Below are 21635 nucleotides of genomic sequence, written 5' to 3'. Positions count from 1 at the left end.
CAATAAAACATATCCTGTTACAATGAATGTACTGTAACATGCACAATCTATGTGTACTCTGTCATGGTGATTACTCATAAGTGTGAATTGTAAATAGATAAAACACAGTCTAATATAGCATCAGTTATGACTAACAGATCAATTTCATTATTGATTCAAGTCAATGACTAGTGATGTGGAACACATATCACCTGTCAGTCGCCCATCCAAACGGGTCCCTCTGTTGAGTCTGATCAATAGACCATTGTTGGAAAACTCATCAATTGGCTTTTCTATTTAGTTCCCAAATTAATTTCAATAGCATTCGCTTGAGTGTTTTTTGGTATAGTGGCATGTACACTAAGCTTTGTGTCATTATGTAAATGTAAGAGAGTGCTAGGCAATAATAGAGAAGCAGGTATTCTCATTTATTAAGGAGGAAGTAAAAATTGCACTTTCAGAATGAAGACCAGATAAATATAAATTGAAAGCTATTAATATCATGACTAGACATTTTTGTTTAAAAAAAAGCAACAAACAAGTAATAATTTGACAGGATGCCTCTGCAACTTACAGAGGGTTCAATGTTTGCCTAAAAAATACCTCCTAACATTTAAAATGGATCTGTGAAATACACGCAGTCATACCTCCCCTCACTGACCAAACTGGGACAGTGTGAGCATGCTGGCGTTTGGCCTCTGAAAAGGGGCTTGGTCCACATCATATTGGGGTGTACCTAGTACTTCTAGGACACTATAGAGAAAACCCCCATATGTAGTTGTATGGGCGACAGGCATACCTCCCAACAGTCACGGCAGATGGGACTGTCCCACCTAAACACACAATGGAGACATCCAGTTAGTGGGCTATTCCAGTATGCATAGTATACATTTGCTGGGAACCAGTGACATCACAGAGGCACAGCAGGACTAATACTCATTATCCTGATTGCTAGTTAATTCCTGGGCTACATTCTCCTTCGTTCACTTCACAAAAGGATGCCTCTACTGTGGTTAGGTGATAGGATTAAAAAAGCAAAATCAGGACAAAATATTTCCTGCCTATTGTCCACCCCAAACCCAACTTGATCATACAACCATGGCCACATTTCACAAAAACGTCACACTTTCCAATTATTCAGTATGCTTTTCATGGTCCATAAATCTGTTCAGCCCTGCCAGATTGAATTGCATGGGGGTATATTTACTAAATTGTAGGTTTGAAAAAGTGGAGATGTTGCCTATAGCAACCAATCAGATTCTATCTGTCATTTTGTAGAATGTACTAAATAAATAACTAGAATCTGATTGGTTGCTATAGGCAACATCTCCACTTTTTCAAACCTACAGTTTAGTAAATATACCTCATGGAGTATGTGTATTTTAAACAGATAACCACCAAAATAAAGCAAACACCAAAATGAAGTGTTTTAATTCAGCAGATCATAATAGAGTGTTTTGTGTGGACTTTGGCATAGATTCTGCAAGTGCCTGGAAATGTGTTGGAAGGATGAGGAGCCCTGTAAAAAATCCACATATAGCTGAGTTTTAGTCGGTAAGCTTGGTCCTTTATACTTGCATGTATCTGGGCAACACGGGGTGGAATTTGTATGTTCAATGACCAGGGGCGGATCCAGAAGTTAATTGTACCGGGGGCGATTTAGGGGGGGCGATTTAGCCCCGCCCCCTTTTTGACACCTAAGGCTGCTGACAGCTGCACACTATGTGCAGATCCGTTCAGCAGAGAGAGTTAGGGAGAGAGTCCTGCCCAACTGCTCTGATTGTGTCAATCAGAGCAGTTGGGCAGGACTCTCTCCCTAACTCTCTCTGCTGAACGGATCTGCACATAGTGTGCAGCCCCCGGCAGCAAGCCCCTGCTAGGGGCGCGATCGCCCCGATCGCCCCCCCCCTGGATCCGCCACTGTCAATGACAAATATTCTCTGTACAACACTGCATAATATGGTGGTGCTGCATAAATAAACGGTAAATATACTTTTGCTGGTGATGGTGCAATGCTTGTGTGGGGGCACACATGATGTCCAAGTAAAAAGAATCCTCATGATTAACTACTGGTAGAATACATTCAATTATTTATAGAGCTGGAATGTGATGAGAATTGGCATCATTGAGCTCTGTTACACTTGGTGATGGATAAGGGCACAGCAAAAGTGATTTAAAGGGTCACAAAAATGGGGCATTGTCTTCCTGGAATATTCTACTCCCATAGGTATGGAAAAAATTCACCATAAAATTCAGGCTCAGAATGGCTTTGTGTTATTTAGTGTGTTATTTTGTCCAGCATCTCACAAGTTAAGTTTGTGAACCATCTTATTCATGTACTTCAACTATACCATTCCATTCCTGTTGTGTTCTTATATTCCTCTGTTGTTTCCTGTAAAGTGCTGTACACCGCTTTTGGCACTAAATAGAGACAGATCTTCAACACGCAATTAAAATAATGAGAAAAATAAAAGTGTCACAATGAACTTTCTCTTCTTTTCTTTCACTTGAATAGTTAAATTAGAATTTACTTAAATATTAGTAAGATTGTCCTCCTTCGTACTTGTGGGAACAGCCAAGAAAAACATCTGGATTTCCGAAAGGATAAAGCAGCAGAGAGCAGTCTTTAATATGTTTACTTTGAAGGGAAGCAATTTGTAAAATATGACCAGCTACTTCCTTTTTGTCTTCAAGAATTAAAATCCAAACACACACATACTATATGGACAAAAGTATTCGGACGCTTGACCATTACACCAACAGGGACTGTAATGACATTGTATTCAAATACTTTAATATGGAGTTGGTCCCCCTTTTGCAGAGATAACACCTTCCACTCTTCTTGGAAGGCTTTCCACAAGATCTTGGAGTGTTTCTGTGGGAATTTGTGCCCATTCATTCTGTAGAGCATTTATGAGGTCAGACACTGATGTTGGACGAGAAAGCCTGGCTTGCAATCTCCGTTCCTGTTCATCCCAAATGTGTTAAATGGGGTTGAGGTCAGGGCTTTGTGCGGGCCAGTCACATTCTTCCACACCAAACTCATCAAACCATGTCTTGGAAGTCCTTGCTTTGTGCACTAGGGGCACAGTCATGTTGGAATAGAAAAGGGCCTTCCCCAAACTGTTGCCACAAAGTTGGAAGCATAGCATTGTCCAAAATGACTTGGTATGCTGAAGTATTAAGATTGCCCTTCACTGGAGATAAGGGGCTTAGCCCAAACCCTGATAAACAGTCCCATACCATTATCCCTCTTCCACCAAATTACACAGTTGACATAATGCAGTCAGACAGGTAACGTTCGCCCGGCATCCGCCAAACCCAGATTCGCCCATCTGACTGCCAAACAGAGAAGCGTGACTTTTCACTCCACAGAATATGTTTCTACTGCTCCACAGCCAAGTGTCTGTGTGCTTTACACAACTCCATCTGACGCTTGGCATTGGTGATGTGAGGCTTGCATGTAGCTGCTTGGCCATGAAAACCCATTCCATTAAGCTCCTGCCGCACAGTTTTTGTGCTTATATTAACGCCAGTGGAGATTTGGAACTCTTCAGCTATGGAATCCGCAGAGTGTTGGTGACTTTTACGTACCATGCGCCTTAGCAGTCGTCTAACTTGCTCTGTGATTTTACGTGGTCTTCCGCTTCGTGGCTGAGTTGCTGTTGTTCCTAAATGCTTAAACTTTCTAATAATATCACTTACAGTTGACCGTTGAGCAGGGATAAAATTTCACAAATCATCTTATTGCAATGATGGTATCCCATCACAGTACCACGCATGAAGTCACTTAGCTCTTCAGAACGACCCATTTTTTATTACAAATGTTTGCAAATGGAGACTGCATGGGTAGGAGCTTGATTTTATACACCTGTGGCAACGGGTCTGATTGAAACACTTCCATTGAATATTTAACAGATGTGACCAAATACTTTTGTTCATATAGTGTATATCTGAAACATATCATGCTTGTAATATTCACTAGGACAATACCTTTTCTCCACCTGTGTTTTGTTCTGTTGACCCATTTAGCAGGCCTATTTTGATTAGCTGATGCTGAAACACTGAAAATGATTCATCGCAACATCTTTTACTATACTTTATAAGGGTTAGTTACAGGAGGCAAATTATCAAAGGGAGATGTTGTCATGGTACGCACATTCAATATTCTCTGAGGAATATATTATTTACCTTTGCAATTTATTTAATTAGCAAAACATTCATGATTTATATTCTATTATAAGGTCTAGTGAGTATATTTACTAAACTGTGGGTTTGAAAAAGTGGAGATGTTGCCTATAGCAACCAATCATATTCTAGCTGTCATTTTGTAGAATATACTAAATAAATAACTAGAATATGATTGGCTGCTATAGGCAAAATCTCCACTTTTTCAAACCCACAGTTTAGTAAATATACCCGTCTCCCTTTCATGCCTGTGAAAAACAAATACAAAAACTGTTATGTTGTGTTTGCCTATTAGGATTTTGTGACCAAAAAGTAAAAAAACAAAACAAAACAAAGCACACATGTACATGTAAAACCAAAATAGCAAATAATCAAAACAATCTTTAAATTGAACATCTAGTCCAAGTCTGCAATGACAAGGTTTGTAATAATACAATTTTTAAGCAGACCAGCCATTACCATTTGAAAGCCACATTACTTATGGAATTGAGCAGTTTTACAATTGATAGCACAGTTAGTTTAGTGGAAATAAATTCCAAATCAATGGACTTAAAATATTGATCTCATATTCGGTTCAGATCCCTACATAAACAGAATCAGTTTTTTGACCCTCATCAGTTCCTTTACCTTAATGGTTATATGTGAAAATTTCAGATTTGGTCTGTTAAATATCCTAGTATACACATTCTAGCATTTTATTCGGTCAGTTTGATTTTATTATTGTTCATATATGACTCTTCATGGATGCAGTGTACTTGCTTACATGTATGTATATAGGACAGGATTAAATGCAGGATGCTGCAGGAGTTGACATGACCATCATGCAATGGGTGTGGCCCTTTCCTCGACTCGCAGCTACCGGATGCTATTCATGTTTTACATTCAACTGCCCCTTGTCTGAATCCTCAAGTGTTGGGGTGTGTGAAAAAATGATAGGTACATGACATATGAAAAGCCTATCAAGCCTCCAATCCCTCATGACCTCTTCTCCCTGCAATATGTCTATGCACTTAGAATAAAATACACATTCTCGTGTTGCACATGCACATCAAATATGTATACACCTAACATGTTGATGCTATTTTTAGATGCCGTAAAGGCGTTAGATAGGTTACATTGGTCCTATATTACTCAAGTTCTGCATACTTTCGGATTTGTCAGTTACATCCTGAATTCTATATTATGCCCGTATTCGAACCCATCCGCCCGGGTGAATAGTGACGGGTTTCTCTCCCAAAAGTTCTCAATTTCTAACGGAACCCGACAGGGTTGTCCCATGTCCCCCATCATCTATTTGATGGCTATAGAACCCCTGGCAGCACGAATAAGACTTGACCAAAGGTGCACAGGACTAGAGGTGAGAGGGACATCCCATAAAGTGTGCTTATTCGCTGACAACGTACTCCTATTTGTGACAAACCCGGAGACCTCGCTGCCAGCGATTCATGACCTTCTGTTTCAGTTCAGTAGAGCTCCTCTTTATAAATTGAATACCTCAAAGACAGAAGTACTCCCTATAAATCTATAAATGTCCCAACGGGCAGATTGCAGGCCTTAAAAGACAAATTTATCTACTCGTGGAAAACTACTGGACTTACTTATCTTGGGATTCAAATAACTCCCCACTTAGATTCAATTATAGATCATCATTTTTCTCTACTACACCAACAATTATTGACGCTCATAGGGTCATGGATGTGCTTCGAGGTCTCCTGGTTAGGCAGGTTCTCAGCGTTTAAAATGATGCTACTTCCTAAACTAATGTACCTATTCCGTATGCTTCCGTTCTGCCTTGCCCCGGGGTTATTAGCCAAATTGACCTCTCTGATGAAAACATATATATGGAAGGCCAAACCCCCCTGTATTGCTATGCAACGCATGACTAGAGGGAAATGACAAGGGGGACTGTCCCTTCCTCACTTGTCAAAATATCATGAGGCCTGCATTTTGTCTCAAGTGCAAGACTGGTACATTCCAAGGGGTGAGAAACTCTGGGTAGATCTGGAAGTAGTGTGTAACTCAGAGTTCCCTTGAACGGACCTATTATGGGTAACTGGTCAATGGAGACGTCCCGCGGAGACATTGCCGGCCCTTACTAGAAACACCTTGACTGTGTGGGACCGTCTGTACCGGGATACTGAGGGGCTTTTACGCCCCAGTACGGGTGTGTCACTGCAGGGGGTCACCAAATAACAGATTTAAATCTCTCTGGTTGGGTCAGTAGGAGTATTCAGACCCTAGGGCAGTTGTTGGGCTTGGGCGAGCTTTTCACCTACTCACATCTTAGTGCCATGTATTCGCTGCCAAAAGGTGACTTCTATAAATACCTCCAAATTAGGCATCTACTAACCTCTCCACGGTTGAGAAATCTGGCGATAGGACCTCCCCTGGCCAGATATTTCTCCCTGTTAACTAAAGGTAGCAGTAAAGCCAGCATTATCCTCTGGTATAACACCTTATTGTGCCTAAATACTGTACCTAAGTCTAAACCTCAGATCCAGTGGGAAACAGACCTCCAGTTAGAATTGTCAGAAGATGACTGGGAACATATCTTTGTTAACTCTTTCTGTCTAAGTGCCTTAACCATACGGAGATGTTGGTAAAACGATTGAATAGAACGTATGCCACCCCAGATAAACTCCATAAAATTTGGCCATCCATATCCCCATTATGTTGGCGCAATTGTTCAGAACGTGGCGACATTCTTCATACATTTTAGTCATGTCCTGTGGTGCTTCCGTTATGGATCAATGTTTTCCAATTGATAAACTCAGTCCTTGGCCACTCGATCTCCCCCACACCAGAGCTGGCTTTATTACAACACTATCCTCCTGCTCTCCCACGTTGGGATAGATATGTGACAGGCCAGGTGTTGATTGCAACCAGAGCAGCTATCGCTCAGGCATGGAAACAATCTCTCCCCCCACCACTGGCCAAAGTGATCCCTAAAATCAACTTTAACTTGGAAATGGAAACCCTAGGTGTCCCATACTCTACGTCAACATCATCCCCGCTGGTTAAGTGGAGAGCTTGGCATATTTATGTTACCGAAGGGGAAGGAACCCCATCACGCTCTCTACCCTCGCCCACTAACGTTACTGGTGAATGAGCTTATATATGGAGATTATTATCTGGGTTTACCATACCATATATGGCAAATAGTCAGGTAGTTACTGTTCTGATTTTGTATGCTTTCAGGAGTATTGTGTTCCAACTCCATTATGTACCCCTTTTTGAAAAATCTAAAAAAAAACTATAAAAATTTAATTTGTTAAAAAACCCAAAACAAATATGTATACACCTACGTCTGTGTGCAGATTTTGTCTCATCTCACTTACAAGTCCTTATGCTTGGAGAAGAGGGACATCAGGGGAAGAGAGGGTAGGCCGGATACAGTTAGGGCATGTTCACATAACAGTGACTGAAGTAGACGGGGACGCAGAGGCATATACACCTGACATAAAGCATATCTCTCTTGTGTGCTGGTGCAACAAGCTGCAATAATGACAAACAGCACTGTTAGCGGATTCTGATTGACTGATTGTGTACTGACTCCACTAGCTGATAGAACTACTTTCATTAGTTGTGGCTGCTATATTATATGAAGCTGCAGCCATCTACTCATTTTACTTAATTTATATTTCCAGTTCGACGGCCGCAGGAAAGAATATTCCCATTTCAATTTTAAAGGGGAAAACAGCTATGCTTGTATTTAATTTAGTTGTATTTTACACTTGTGTCTGTATATATTATTTTAGATGGTAACTGCAAATTTAAAATTTTCAACAGGTCAAAACACTATTCTCTTGTGTGTACGACACTTCATTACATTTCTATTTTGTGTAAAAGTAGGGTAATGCGACTCCCATATACTATAACACTGTCCAGCAACGTCTCCGCACTATGTCTAGTGGCTGTAAAGTATGCTCACTTGTTACTCCCGACATATGCTAGTTGGACGCATCCTGACTGCACATAAAACTGCTTTTTCATACATGCGCCTTTTCCTGCCTATGTTCAGGCACAAATGCTTACAACTCTACATGAGCTGCTATGTCATGTCTGTGTCTGTTACTTTATTAAATAATTGTTCACTTTATCTTTGTATAAATTGTTTCTTTTAATTACAATATACATTTTTATTTGAAAAGTTTCTAAAAAAAAATTATTAATAAAAGAGAAGATTTATTATTTTTAATGAGATGTAATCACAATTATTTCATTATAATACTTTATCTTTTATGCTATAGCTAAAATTAGCAAGGATGTAAAATTGTATTGTAGATTCAGGAAAAGCTATGCAGGTACTTTGTGGCTTAAATATTCAAATTACATAGAGGAGACCAGTTGACTAGGCATTCTAACAGTGTAAAAAGATAGTGCCCCTCTTATTCTAGTTGGATTGGATAGGAAGGTCAGGTACAAGTCCATGCTTCCATCACAAGCACCAATATGTAGGGATGAAAGGACCACTTTAACACACTTTATTATGGGGTTTTTTCTTTAAAAAGCAAGACATTTTCTTCAATTATCTTTATTTTTGATGAAAAAAGTTTAGTTGTCTTTTATAAATGTTGTACTGCTGCGACAAATCCTTGTTACAAAACACTAATCATCAAACGATGCAGAAAAAGGACAGCAGATTCTAACAGAACACATTTTGTAACATGAAATGTAGTACACATCTTGGCAAGCTTAGAATTCAGTATCTTCCTTGCAGATTCCTCTACAGGTCCCTAACAGCCAAGACCTTAATGTCATTGTAAAATAATATAGTCACTAATAAAAGTCTATTTGTCCTAAAAAGATTACAACCTTACAGTTATATTACCCAGTTACGTTGAGAAAAGCTGAAGCCAGCTTCATCTTCATTATATTTCATTTCACAAGACATATTTACAATGAGATTCAAGTATGTTATTAAAAGAAAAAAAGAAAAAAAAAAGAGAAATGTCAAAAACAGTCATTACAGGTACAGAATTGCAGAGGAATCTGTCATCTAAATAAAAATAACAATAATGATCCAACAACAATCAGCAGTCTAGTTTTAATTGCTGCCAGTCTATTTAAGCAGTCATGTTACCTTACAATGTGACAGACTTAATTGGTACAGTGTGATCTAACCCACCCAACTGGGCACCCTAAAAATCCTCATTGCACATACAATTTATTAGAAGAAACAGCTACAAGAGAGATGGTAGCATGTTTGAGTGCTTGAATAATAAAAAAGTTTTGTTCTATCCATTATAGTAGGTTTTTACATATGAGGCATGCGATTTTATTTGTGTATTGGTCTGTTACTAGCACAAGCCCAGGTCCACGCTTTGTATAGACCATGGACACTGCACTTTGCCATCCAACACAGATGTGTCTCTAATAAATACACATGCTCAGTTGGTGGGTCTTCCTAAAAAATAAATGCTATGTATTAATTATATATTCTCCAGCTAGCTAAAAAGCAGGACATGGCCAAATCATTTCAAAATCACAATGGGGTGGGCTATATATGCCAAGGAATTGTATGTGGGAACATCCAAATGATCACAATTCCTAGCTGTAGAGTTTATGTATATACTTCAGATCCTCATTAAGGTGTCTACAAGAAAGGACGTTCCTAGATATACAACCATATAAGTTCCTTGATTACCTAAATTTCAAAGGGAAAACAAACCCCTAAAAGTGTCTTACTGTCAGTACGTGAATAAGGACAGGTGTACGCTCACCCTTTGTAAGACTGAGTTGAGTGCATATATGTGACTTAGATGATTATTAAAGCATAACAAACATCAGTATGCAGGAGCTGGTGCTGGCAGGTTCCTACACTGCTTTCAAGCTGTATCATACTTTTATTGTACTGTACAGCCACACTATGAGCTTTCATTATTTTCGTCTCTTTATGATATTTGGGAAGCCTGAGAATTCTGATGGTTGTCCTTTAGATAGTATTACCTGCAGTTATCTTTCTGTTTGGGGAATCCTTGGTTTTAACCTGCTGGTGATCTGTTTTTTCCATGGATTCCAGGGCTCTCTCAATAAACTCTGCTTAAAAAACAAGCTAAAACTGATATGAAAGCTTATCTGGCATCATAATGATGGTGGCAGCTCATTAATACATTTAAATACAGTGTGATGCATAGAATAAAGAAGGGTGGCGTTATAAAGGGGAGGAGGCATATTGAGGGAGCACTGTATACACAAGAGGGCACTGCTTTAATTTCTAATGTATTACTTTCTAATGTCGCCAATGTTTAAAATGTATTGTAGTTTGATGGCAATAAGGTATCTACACCTGTTTACTGCCAATCCCACAATCCACGGAGACATGAACAATGGCATTCATAGAGTACTCAGGTAGAGGAATTATTTAGGTGTGCTGCATCTATTGGCACAGTGAATGGGTAAAGTGTACTTCTTTTGAACAGATAGAGGGTTTTAAAAAACTATTTCTTGTGTGCTCTTTTATGTTGATAAACAACTTTTTTTCCCCCCTACTTTTATGTTCATTAAACCAGTGGTGGCCAACAGGCGACCCAGCGAGCCTTCACCTGCAGCCCCCACTTCTGTGCACCACACTCGACTTATTCTAAAGCAGAGACTAAGGGCTAGATTTACTAAACTGCGAGTTTGAAAAAGTGGGGATGTTGCCTATAGCAACCAATTAGATTCTAGCTGTCATTTTGTAGAATGTACTAAATAATTGAAAGCTAGAATCTGATTGGTTGCTATAGGCAACATCCCCACTTTTTCAAACTCGCAGCTTAGTAAATCTAGCCCTAAGAGTGAACGGGAGCAGTCGGATTCCGCATCACGTGACCTCTCTGCACACTGTAGCACAACAAATCAGGGAAGGAGGAGGAGAGTGTAGTGTCTCAAATATATTGCTACATCTATATCAACATCAATTTAATTCACTCGTTATACTTTCTAAGTGCATCTTGAGTTAAATACTTGTGTTTATTATTATTAGCTGTGCATTTATTACAATACACTTTCTAGGAGGTTCAGGAGATTATGATTATGTTTGCACGGTGTTATGCCTGCAATAAATGATAATCTTAAATATATAACATTTAGTTCAATTTGTGCTAAATAAGCTGGAATTACAATAAATAGCTGCCTAATTTTGTTCATTTGAAATAAGTCTTTCTTACAACACCCAGACCACTTAAAGAAACAGTTTTGTACCCAATATCAATTCTTAATATTGCTGTTAGATAAAAGTGATATGCTGGAAGTCGTGCAGTTCAGGAAGTGCTTACATGGGCCTGTGCGTTATTTAGGAAAAATGTTTCTTACTATAGCAAGCAATGACCTTTCTTAAAATAAACATCATGAGCTATAAACTACAGCTCCCATTAATATAAAAACAAACAGATATTCAAAAACAATTTACATCAAAAAGAATAAAAAAAACACGCAAACCTACTAAATACCAAACTATCCTACTCTACTCATTTTGAAATCACAATATTTACCCACTTTATGAGTTTCTGAAACAAAAGCCTAATTTTAAAGAGGGAAAATAACCCAAAACAAGGTGGTTAAAAACAAAAAAAAATGATCACAGTCAAGATGGCTCATTAATGGATCGATAGATGTAAATAATAATTTTGTGGTGAATTTTAATGCTATAAATACACTTAAAATCAAGTATATTCTCATTTGTTCGCACATTACCACAAATTACAAATAAATCAGTCCAAAGTTTTCTAATCATCCATCTGCACTAGAACTGCTGACTCCGTGATGATTATACTTGTGCTTGAGTTACAGAAAAACAAGTTGAGATGTTCAGTCTGTGTCTTATTGCTGAGTCCAATATGTGTTTCCCCTCCGAGGCTGCGGGTGTAAATAATTCAAAGTCAGGACCTATCACTAGTGCATTGCCTAGACAAGTTATTACAGGTAAAAAATATAAAAAATTAAAATAAACCAAAACACACGCCTACAAAACAGCACTCTAAATAGTAAACAAACAATGAAATGATTTTTTTCGCATCTGTACTTACATGTGTGACATCGCTACACTACAAGACACACAGATTATACTCCACTAATCAGAACAATTATTATTAAAAACAAGAGGCTAAGGCCAGTATCTATGTCTGTTTTAGAGAAAAGAAACCAGCTTCTCTTTTCTGTGCCATTCCATAAATTAATAAATTTGTTATAACTATCATTTCAGAAGACGTTAATCTATTTAAAAAAAAAAAAAGGGTGATTTAAAAATGTACAAAACTGAGAGGAAGCAAATAAATTATTAGCTAATGCCTTGTAAACATTAGTTTATTTGTTGTTAGGGTAAAGAGGAAAATGAAATAAAAAAAGTATAAACTTAACAGTACAAGGCACAAATGACATGGATAAAACAAAGTCTGGGTAACTAAGAAATCAGTGGACACTTTCCAGTCCTTTCCAACGCATCTGTTCTGCAGCGTATGATCCTCAAAAGCGTTGTTGTCACTCCTGTGGAACCAATAAAGATTTGCTCTTTCCAATGTTAAATACAAGTCCAATGTTTATGCTGACAGAGCTTTGATATGTTTGTGCTCATTCATAAACACTACTGCGAACGAGGACTTAAATGTTTTCCACAAAGCTGCCTGGGAATAAGCCGGTTTTGCCGTTTCGCTGTAGGGTGCCTTTGAACCAGCCGTCTTCTCGTTTCCTGTGCACAAATACAATGTCTCCTTCCTTGAGTTCAAGCTCGGCTTCACTCTGGGGAGGGTACGACACCACCACCCTGTATCTGTGAAAGATAGATGCTGTGAATTTCACATCGTACGCACCGGCCTACACAAAGCTAGGCATCTGGGCCTGAAACATCAGCTGTGACTGCTACCAGGAAGTTGTCTGTTTACAGATACCACAGTTTTATCAACACAGACATAATTACAATTGTAATTGTTGTAAATATCTGCAAATGTTATGACTGCTTCTAATTACTACACTACACACAGAGGCACATTCACATAAGCTACCGCCCCACGTCAGCACTCCATACAAAACAAAGCCAGTGATTATAACCAGCGTGATTATATCCAGCGTGGTGACGTTCCTGAGCTGATCTGCCACTCGCACCGGCGCCTTCAAGCTTCCCTGAGGAACTTGATTTCGAAAAGCCATCCAGTCTTGTTATTGTCTTCTGGCCTTAGGTTTAAACCAAAAGCTGTAATCCCTAGTCATTGTATGATACTCACATCTTGTAGCTGCACAGGCTCAGACTACTAATATTATTATAGTATCACGGTCACTTCTCTCTCTGTGAGTTTTGTGAGAGGTTAAATATACACTTAAAAAAAGGAAAATAAATACACGTGTTGGTCTCAGTGGTTACATTTAAATAAAAAATATTTTATTCCTTACTGTAAATTATTACAGATATTAGAAGTTATCTTGAAATTACATGAACTCTATGCACAGATATTGACCTCCTATGATGTAATATCCTTATAATTTACAGTAGAGCGTAAATTATCCTATATAATTTACAGCAGTCAGCACATTATCCCATATGTGTGTTGCACAGTTACGGGATTTACTAGGCAGATTGTGTATATGGCACTGCGTTTTGTGGTCATTGTCTCACTGATACCAACATTTTGCTTTAATCTGTGCATTAGTCTTCCTATGTGGTGTTCTGCATTGTCCTGGGATCAGTCAGCATTGTACTTGGATCTTAAGAATAAGCAGTGTACTGGGGTCATCAGTATGAGTTCTGCTTGGTAGTCACTTTGATGCCATACCATGCACACTAAGTAACCACTATCTGCATGCTGCTCAGTGCACTCCGTATATCAGTTTTGCTGTAGTACAGTAGCAAGGGTTTTGCCTATAACAGACTTGCTGCAGTAAATTCTGCTTGTGAACATAAACAGGATATTCTATACCCATAAATATCAAGTAGAGTTTTCTACTTTGCAAAAATTATGTCTTGGCTGCCACCAGGTGACAGTCTTGGAATTTCTGCAGGGACTGGTTCATCTTCCATGTCTCCACCTTCCGCAGTCTCTATTCATTCCAACTGTACCACACCCCCAAAAGATGAACAAAAATGCCAGCCCCCAATAGCTTCTTTAATATCAGTGGCTGACAGTGCTTCTGTCTTGCAGCAGCCACAATTCCTCACCGGCAGTTACAATTGTTATTTCACTACCTTATTAATTGTTTCCCACACCACTTAGATTGAAAGCACATCTGGGTAGACCATCTTTAGCTTTACGTCATTGTATACTGTATGTATAGCGCTGAGTAATATGGTGGCCCTTTATAAATAAAAGATATAATAAATGATTGATAGACAAGAGAATTACCTTTCACAGACTACAGGTCGGGCATCATTTAGTACAGGGCCCAGTGAGGAGCAAGGCTGTCTTGGTGGTGGTGCTATAGGAACGTTGAGATCCACCGAACTTGTCTTGCGGTTCTCTTGTGCCAGAGCAACAGCAGATACAGTTTCACAATCCACAGTGCAGGCAGCAGCTCGGCCGCTGGTACTGAGAACGTCAGGACCTACTGCTCCTTCTAGAGCTGCCTCTGTTGCTGCCTGTTCCAGTTCTAGAGTCGGCGAGTGAGGTGGAGACGCCCGAGGTTTTCTTTTGGCGGAGGCCCCAGACAACAACTTGAGCAAACCTTTTTTTTCTTTCTGTAACAAAGGAAACGCATGTCGTTGTTTTAGTACATTTCTTTCTGGATAAACCCAAAACATGTTAAATGCAGCCAACATAGAATGTTAGGTTTTTAATATATACATTGAACATTTGTCAGTTCATGCTGCTTATTGTATTCATTTAATCACATGGACAAGTCAAGTGCAACACACTGTAGATCAGGTTTAAAAAAAAGGTAACCATCTCTATCATGAGGTTTGGAGCACACTGAGGAACAGTTATAGGTATCCTCAATAAAACTGTATAATAATAATAATGTGACGCAAAATAATCAGTTATACAGGGACTTAAACTACTTTCTAGCAGCAACAATTGAGAAATAAAAATTGCACATGCTCATAAAAATAAATATAAAGAATTTTGAGCTGGATCAGTTTTCTTATTCTACCCAAGAGTTTTGTTTTGGTAAAATATTGACAAATTTAGCTTTTTAATGTAATCTATTTTTTAATATATTCATTAATTTCTGCATTTTAAATTCAATCTCTCTTCCTATTAATAAAAACACATGCACTGGAATGGCTGCCTTGTAACTAAACTATATCTTATGGGTAACTACAGAAGAACCCTCAGCTGTAGTTTGCAGCTCCCAGTTTATATTCTAATTTTCTGTGTTCACAAGCAGAACCTTTTGTTTGGTTTGCTGGAAGCTAAAATATGCTCTGGTGCATCTATATAAATAATATACATATTAGGATCTGCACCCAGAGCTACAGTGCAATGCACATTTGCAGGCATTCACACCGGTTTATTGTACTCCGAAAAGGAAATTGTTGTCAATTTTGTGTACTGTGAATATATTTCTGTTTGTATGGCATAAGTTACATGAACTCAAATATGATAAAAAAAAAAAAACAGAATTCATCTCACTAAGGATGCTAATGGAACACGTATGATCAGGGCGGAACGCTACATATCTGGCCCTTCAAGTGCCAGTACTAATGGAGGCATCACTGTGACCTCTTGCTTTTGAGAGCAGATGTAGTATAGCAGCTCTGATATACATATGCTATTGGGCACAAGCAGTCACTTTCTATCAGCTGACCAGAACTACTTGTGACTGAAATCACTTGTCAAGCAGCTAAAGAGCAGCTGGGTCTCAGACATAGAATAGTTAGCGTTCATACTGGAGTGAGAAAGAAACACCACAACCCAAATGGACTTTGTCTGACATGTTTCCCGTCACATGTTTGAATCTACCTGGTATGACATTATTACCGTTTTACAAATGGCCATCTAGGTTCACAAATTCTTGTATGTGGTCAGATGTGTAGTTCAGTGCAGTTTAAACATGATGAACACAGAGCTCTCTAAAGTAGTTGTTCTTAACAAGGGGAGGGCGGCAGGATTGAGGCAAGTGGGCCGCAGACTGGTGCCCACCTGCACGGGATCACTCTTCTTTGGCGGATGCATCAACATTATGAAATAAGCTCCAGTGTTGACTTGTCACCAATTAGAGTCAGAGCTTTACTGCATCACATGTAGTATAGACTGCGGAAGGCATGGGGGGAGGAAAGGGAACTGGGATTTGGCAATAGGATTGGGGAAGAGACTGCACAGATGAGTGCATGGAGGAGAGGGAGCTAGCTGTGCATATCTGGTAGGTAAAAGGCTGGTAAAGGCATTGGGGAGAATAAGGGAAGCGTATTTAGGTCAAAAATCAGTCTGTGTAAATCTCCCAGCGGCCCAGCAAAAGAATCACTGAATGCTATAATTCTCAACTGTGTGTCTTATTTGTATTGAACTAACAGTACAATAACTTTAGTTTTACAATAAAAGCAATATATTGTCTTTTTATTATGAAAGCAAATCAGCATCTGCCATAGACAAAACTCACCTTGCTATCCTTGTCTTGCTTATTAGCAGCAGAACTTGAAGGTGCGGAGGAATTATCAGGAGATGAAGAACATCCGGATTTCCAACTGCAATCTGCCTCCACAGAGGGCGCACCGCTGCTGGAAGAATTGGCAGCCACTGGAACATTTGGCCTGTTGAGGTTCATGGCAGCATTGATGTAAGCAACTGAACTTGAAAGTGGAGGCTGCATTTGTAGGGCAGAGGAGCCTTGTTGGGTGTTGACAGCTGTTTGGCTAAGGCAAGAGGAGTTCTGAGCCTGAATGGGAGTAACGGCGGCTGTCGGTCGCTCTTGACTGTGTGCAGCGGCTGTAAAATGGTAGTAAGAGAAGTAGAAGGACATTCAGTCAATAGGCACCGACTGAACAATGTTTCAATAATAATATCGGTTATGTGTTAAAGAGAAAAAAAAACAAGAGCATTGCTGCATCTATCATGAACACCTCAATGTTGTATTTATTCAAAGTGTTTTTTGTTTTAAAAATCGTTTTCAAAAATAGAACATCATTACCGTTGATTGATTGATTTTTAACATGGAGGATAACTAAATGAAAAGTAGATGAGTGGCAAGACAAAACCTATATGTTTCAGTTTTAAGTACTTGTATCAGTGTTTTATCAATTATTTTATGAAGGTATTCTTCCACTACATCATATCTTGATTTAGTACTGAAGAATTATATATTTTGTGTTTCTAATGTAAAAGAAAGATTTATAGGTTTATGGTGACTCTGATTCTACAGAGGTCACCCAGTATGAATACAGCTGGGATCTTAAATACAGACCTTGCACTCCAGATCGCCACTTTCTGAAGAAGTGAGCAAGAAACTCATGAAACGCGTTAATGTGAAGATTAGCTGACAAATGCAAACACTTGTGTACTTGAAGACCAACATTAATTTTTAGGTGAACAAGAATGTATTTAAATATGAACCTATAATAATTAAAGATGATACACATTGACCCCTTTTTTCTTTCCCTGTCCCTATTTGCACCAGAAAGTTTTCCAATAATTCCTAAAAAAAAAAATACATATAAAACAAAAACTCCTAATATTCAACTTTCTAGGCTTGAATTTTTTAAACTGCTTAAAAAAAGAATTCTATTTGAGCAAAGCATCCTACTATACTGGGGCTCTCTATGTACAGTGGTAATGAAGACTCAGGATTAGGTTTTTTTAAATAGGCCAAGGGCCACTCAAACTCACACTTGATTGTCCTGCCATTGTTTGACACTCCATACTCTAATTATCCTCTCAACTGAACTGGTAAACCAGAGGTTCACATACTTTTTTTTTTTTAAGTTTAATGTTGGACCATTTTGATCAATAAATTAAAGTATATATCTATTTTTATGACTTGGTGAAGATCTGAACACATATAAAGACATATATGCAGACATTCAGAACATTCTAAAGGGTTCACAAACATTCTAGCACCACCGTATCATTTCTCGGATAGTTTTATACTGTATACCTGATGTTTTACATTGTTCACCACTAGTTGTTTAATAACCCATTTTAGTTAGGTCCATGCAGTTTACATTGAACAACACTATCGGCAGCTGCTCAATCTAATTTAATTTGTTTTTACAGGCCTGCACCAGTATTGCCGGTGTTTTGTTTTCCTTTTCATTATAAGGGCCTAAGGTGTAAGACGATTTGGGCTGAGCTAGTTAGTCCAATAAATTTAAATGACCATATGAGAAAATAACAATGTTTTCTTAGCCTTCCTTTATTGCTCCTCTTTGCTGGCTTTATTCTCGCCTTTGGTTGAATAACCATTCAAATATTCTATATTCAGTGGAATAGTAAAATGTGATATTTAGTGCACCCTTTGACTGAACTCGCAAAGAATTTAAAGAGCTAAAAATATATATTTTACAATTTCATCAATTTGTTCTTTGGAGTTTAATAAAGAGATCTGTAAATTAAAACGCATAGGAACAGATGTATAGTATCTGGCTATAAAAGAAATTCTCTTACGTCTAAAGCTCCCTTTCGAGCTGTAAAACCGATTTGACAATTTCACTTTGTGTAATGCATTTTCTAGATGTCTGACATTTATACCAATCACCCTAAAGAGACTTCTCAGTTGTCAAAGAAAAAAAAAAAAGGGGGGGGGGGAGAAGGGGGGGTTGGACCAATCAAGAATCAGTTGATACAATGATAACATCATGTGACAATTATTACTTTTTATAACATGATATTATAGACATGTTTTCTCTAACTTTAACTCAGTCATGACCACAGCTCTCTGCAACACTGTAGAATGCACTATGTACAAGTTACCTTGAAGAGTGAAAGGGCCACTAATCTTTGTATGAATTATAAAGTTTAACTATTCACAACTTTGCATAACTATTTACATGCAATTAAATGCTGCCAGAGACTTGTTGTCTAATTGGCAGCATTTAAAATACAAACTGCTACACAAACTAAGCTTTTCCTGTATTTAAAACGCAGCCCAAACGCCCCCACTCTGCCCCTTTCACTGTCTATTCATCTGTGGTCTGTTGGGACCTGGCCCGGCTGCCTTTGCAGAGCAGAGCTGCAATTGCTCCGTAGAGTGTGACTAGGTCTGTGGGTAGGCCAGTGTTGGCTAACCTGTGACACTCCAGGTGTTGTGAAACTACAAGTCCCAGCATACCCTTCCAGCAATAAGCTGCTATATATTGGCAAAGCATGCTGGGACTTGTAGTTTCACAACACCTGGAGTGTCACAGGTTAGCCAACACTGGGGTAGGCAGTTGGAGAGCATGAGGGAGAGAAAGCAGCAAAGGTGAGGGGTCCGTACCGCTGGTGGCAGCCGTACAGCTGCAGACCACGGTCCTCTAGTTGATTACCAATTATATAAACAAATCCTTAATGAGCATCATATTTGTAGTATGATTTAACAAGTCAATTTTATCTTATAACATGGATATATATATATATATATATACACACACATACATATATATGTACATATACAATACCAAAATTATGTTTGAAAATTGTATGTAACCCTGCTCTAACTGCAAGTGCAAACTACAGTGTATTCCTAAGGTGATTTTACCAAGCATTTTTGCCATCAGCCTTCCTCTTCCATTCATCCATATGTCCCCAGTTTTGAAGTAATCAGGTTTAGATTTGTAGCCAATCGGCTGATCAGAATGGTTACAGCAGCAGGATAGGAGTGAGCCGATCTTGTTGGAGGTAGTGACCTTTCCACGTGTGAGTAAGTTAACCAATTGTAAAGCGCTACGGAGTTTGCTGGCGCTATATAAATATATGTTGACGATGATAGTGAAGACAGGGCTGCATGTGACAGGGGCGAAGCATGATGTGAGGAGGGGAGGCCATAGACTGAAAGAGTGGAGGCTGCAGGGGCTCCTGTCATTGCAGAATGGGAATATAAAAAACCTGCAAAATGGATTCATGAAACTGTGGACTTATATTCCATGTCTTTGGACACAACAAACGTTTTATCACTGCATGCTCCGCATGGCTGCTTGCTGTGTGTTTCAGTGTTTACAGACGGGAAGACATGCATAGAACAAACAGTTACTTGATGACTCTCAGGTTTATCTCAAATCAGTTATGATAATTGGAGTCTTTACCGAAGTGTTAAAAGAGTATTAAAAGCGGCTTTCGTATAAAGCAGTAAGATCTCTGGGTGTAGCAATCCTTTAATATGAATTACATAAACAGAGAAGCATATTATACATTTTCTCCAGCTTTCTAGCTGTTGTCCCTGAACCTCCACAGGCTGAATGGATGGATGTCCTTAATGAAACATACGTCCAGAGAGTTCTGTAATAAACCCTTGCTTATATGCATCCCAACACAAGTACGTACATAGACAGTATTAAACTCGCAGTGCATTCTTTTTCATTATACTTTATGGAAAAGGGGATTATTTTTTTTATTTTTTTTTTTAGAAGTGTGACGTCTCATCATTTGTTACCTGTCCGGACAGCATTCCGGGCCTGGTTGACAGTCATTTGGCCACTCATGTGCATCAAGGCCTTGGCTTGTGGGCTGGTCTGAATATGGCTTCCTGGAACAACTGTCGGGGAAACGCCATTCAGGTTAACGGTTTTGCAAAAGTCCACTCCGTTTCCTTGTAACTTCTGGCACGGTACTCCGCTGGAGCATGGGGCTACCATGTTCACCATTTGTGTGCCCACGCCTGCCGTTGACAGAGCCACTTTGGCCTGCGACCCAGTTGTTAATGCCCTTAAGAAATTAAAATTGTTCAGTCATTTTTCTGGTTTCCTCACTCTGTTTTGCAAATTAGTTTTGTTATCAGACATTATAAAATCTTATAAACTGTAGTGATCCAGATGCCTGTATCTAAAATTGAATAAAACATATTTTACTTTTACTAAATACCTTGCCATTTTACAGCAATAATGCCGTCCTTTAAAGTTATTGTGTTAGTGATTATGGAAATGAAAGAAATGCAATGTAATTCTCTATTATTATTATTATTATGTGCCATAATTGTGGAAAATTATAGCTCACAGTTTGTGTTTGTTTCCTATGTATGCCCTACCATTACCGGGCTGGGTAATTAAATAACACAGGATTTGGGCAGCATTAAAACAATAGTGGAAATTAAGTTATATAAATATACTCCAATATGAGCAACTGCTGTCAGTTATAAAATGAATGAGGAAATGTATTCAATGTATTAAATCAACATAAAACTTACATGCCACATGTACATACATGTATTTGTGCTATTACTGTCAGTGTCAAAATACATTCAGGGCATATTCAATTGTTGGCGTTACAGCCAAAAGTTACACCGCCCCGTGCACTATTACCGTCATTACGGTAATAGTGCGCGTAAATACCGTTTTTACGGTACTTTTCACGCTGGATTTCAGTTCGCGTCTCAGGGAGCTGCGTGCTGAAATCCGGCTTACTATTACCGTAATAACTGTAATAGTTTTTCCG

At 38.7% G+C, this 21635-nt stretch overlaps 1 protein-coding gene across 7 annotated transcripts in view; it reads right to left on the bottom strand.

The window, feature by feature from the left end:
- Nucleotides 1-8426: 8426 nt before the first annotated feature.
- Nucleotides 8427-21635, bottom strand: part of SH3RF1 (SH3 domain containing ring finger 1) — a 123662-nt gene continuing 110453 nt past the window's right edge. For 4 of the 7 annotated variants that reach the window (XM_075197793.1, XM_075197801.1, XM_075197789.1 and 1 more), the window contains 4 exons: nt 20638-20909; nt 16675-17000; nt 14481-14812; nt 8427-12916 (listed from right to left, as the gene is read on the bottom strand). In XM_075197793.1, the coding sequence (XP_075053894.1) occupies nt 12748-12916; nt 14481-14812; nt 16675-17000; nt 20638-20909 (1099 nt within the window). In that variant the 3' untranslated portion in view covers nt 8427-12747. The remainder of the gene's footprint in view (nt 12917-14480; nt 14813-16674; nt 17001-20637; nt 20910-21635) is intronic. The other 3 variants (XM_075197815.1, XM_075197810.1, XM_075197822.1) reach the window with 2 other exon arrangements.

The sequence above is a fragment of the Mixophyes fleayi genome, chromosome 1, assembly GCF_038048845.1.
Source record: "Mixophyes fleayi isolate aMixFle1 chromosome 1, aMixFle1.hap1, whole genome shotgun sequence".
Taxonomy (NCBI): Eukaryota; Metazoa; Chordata; class Amphibia; order Anura; family Limnodynastidae; genus Mixophyes; species Mixophyes fleayi.
The sequence above is the reverse complement of the archived record's forward strand: the minus strand, read 5'-3'. Positions and strand labels throughout refer to the sequence as shown.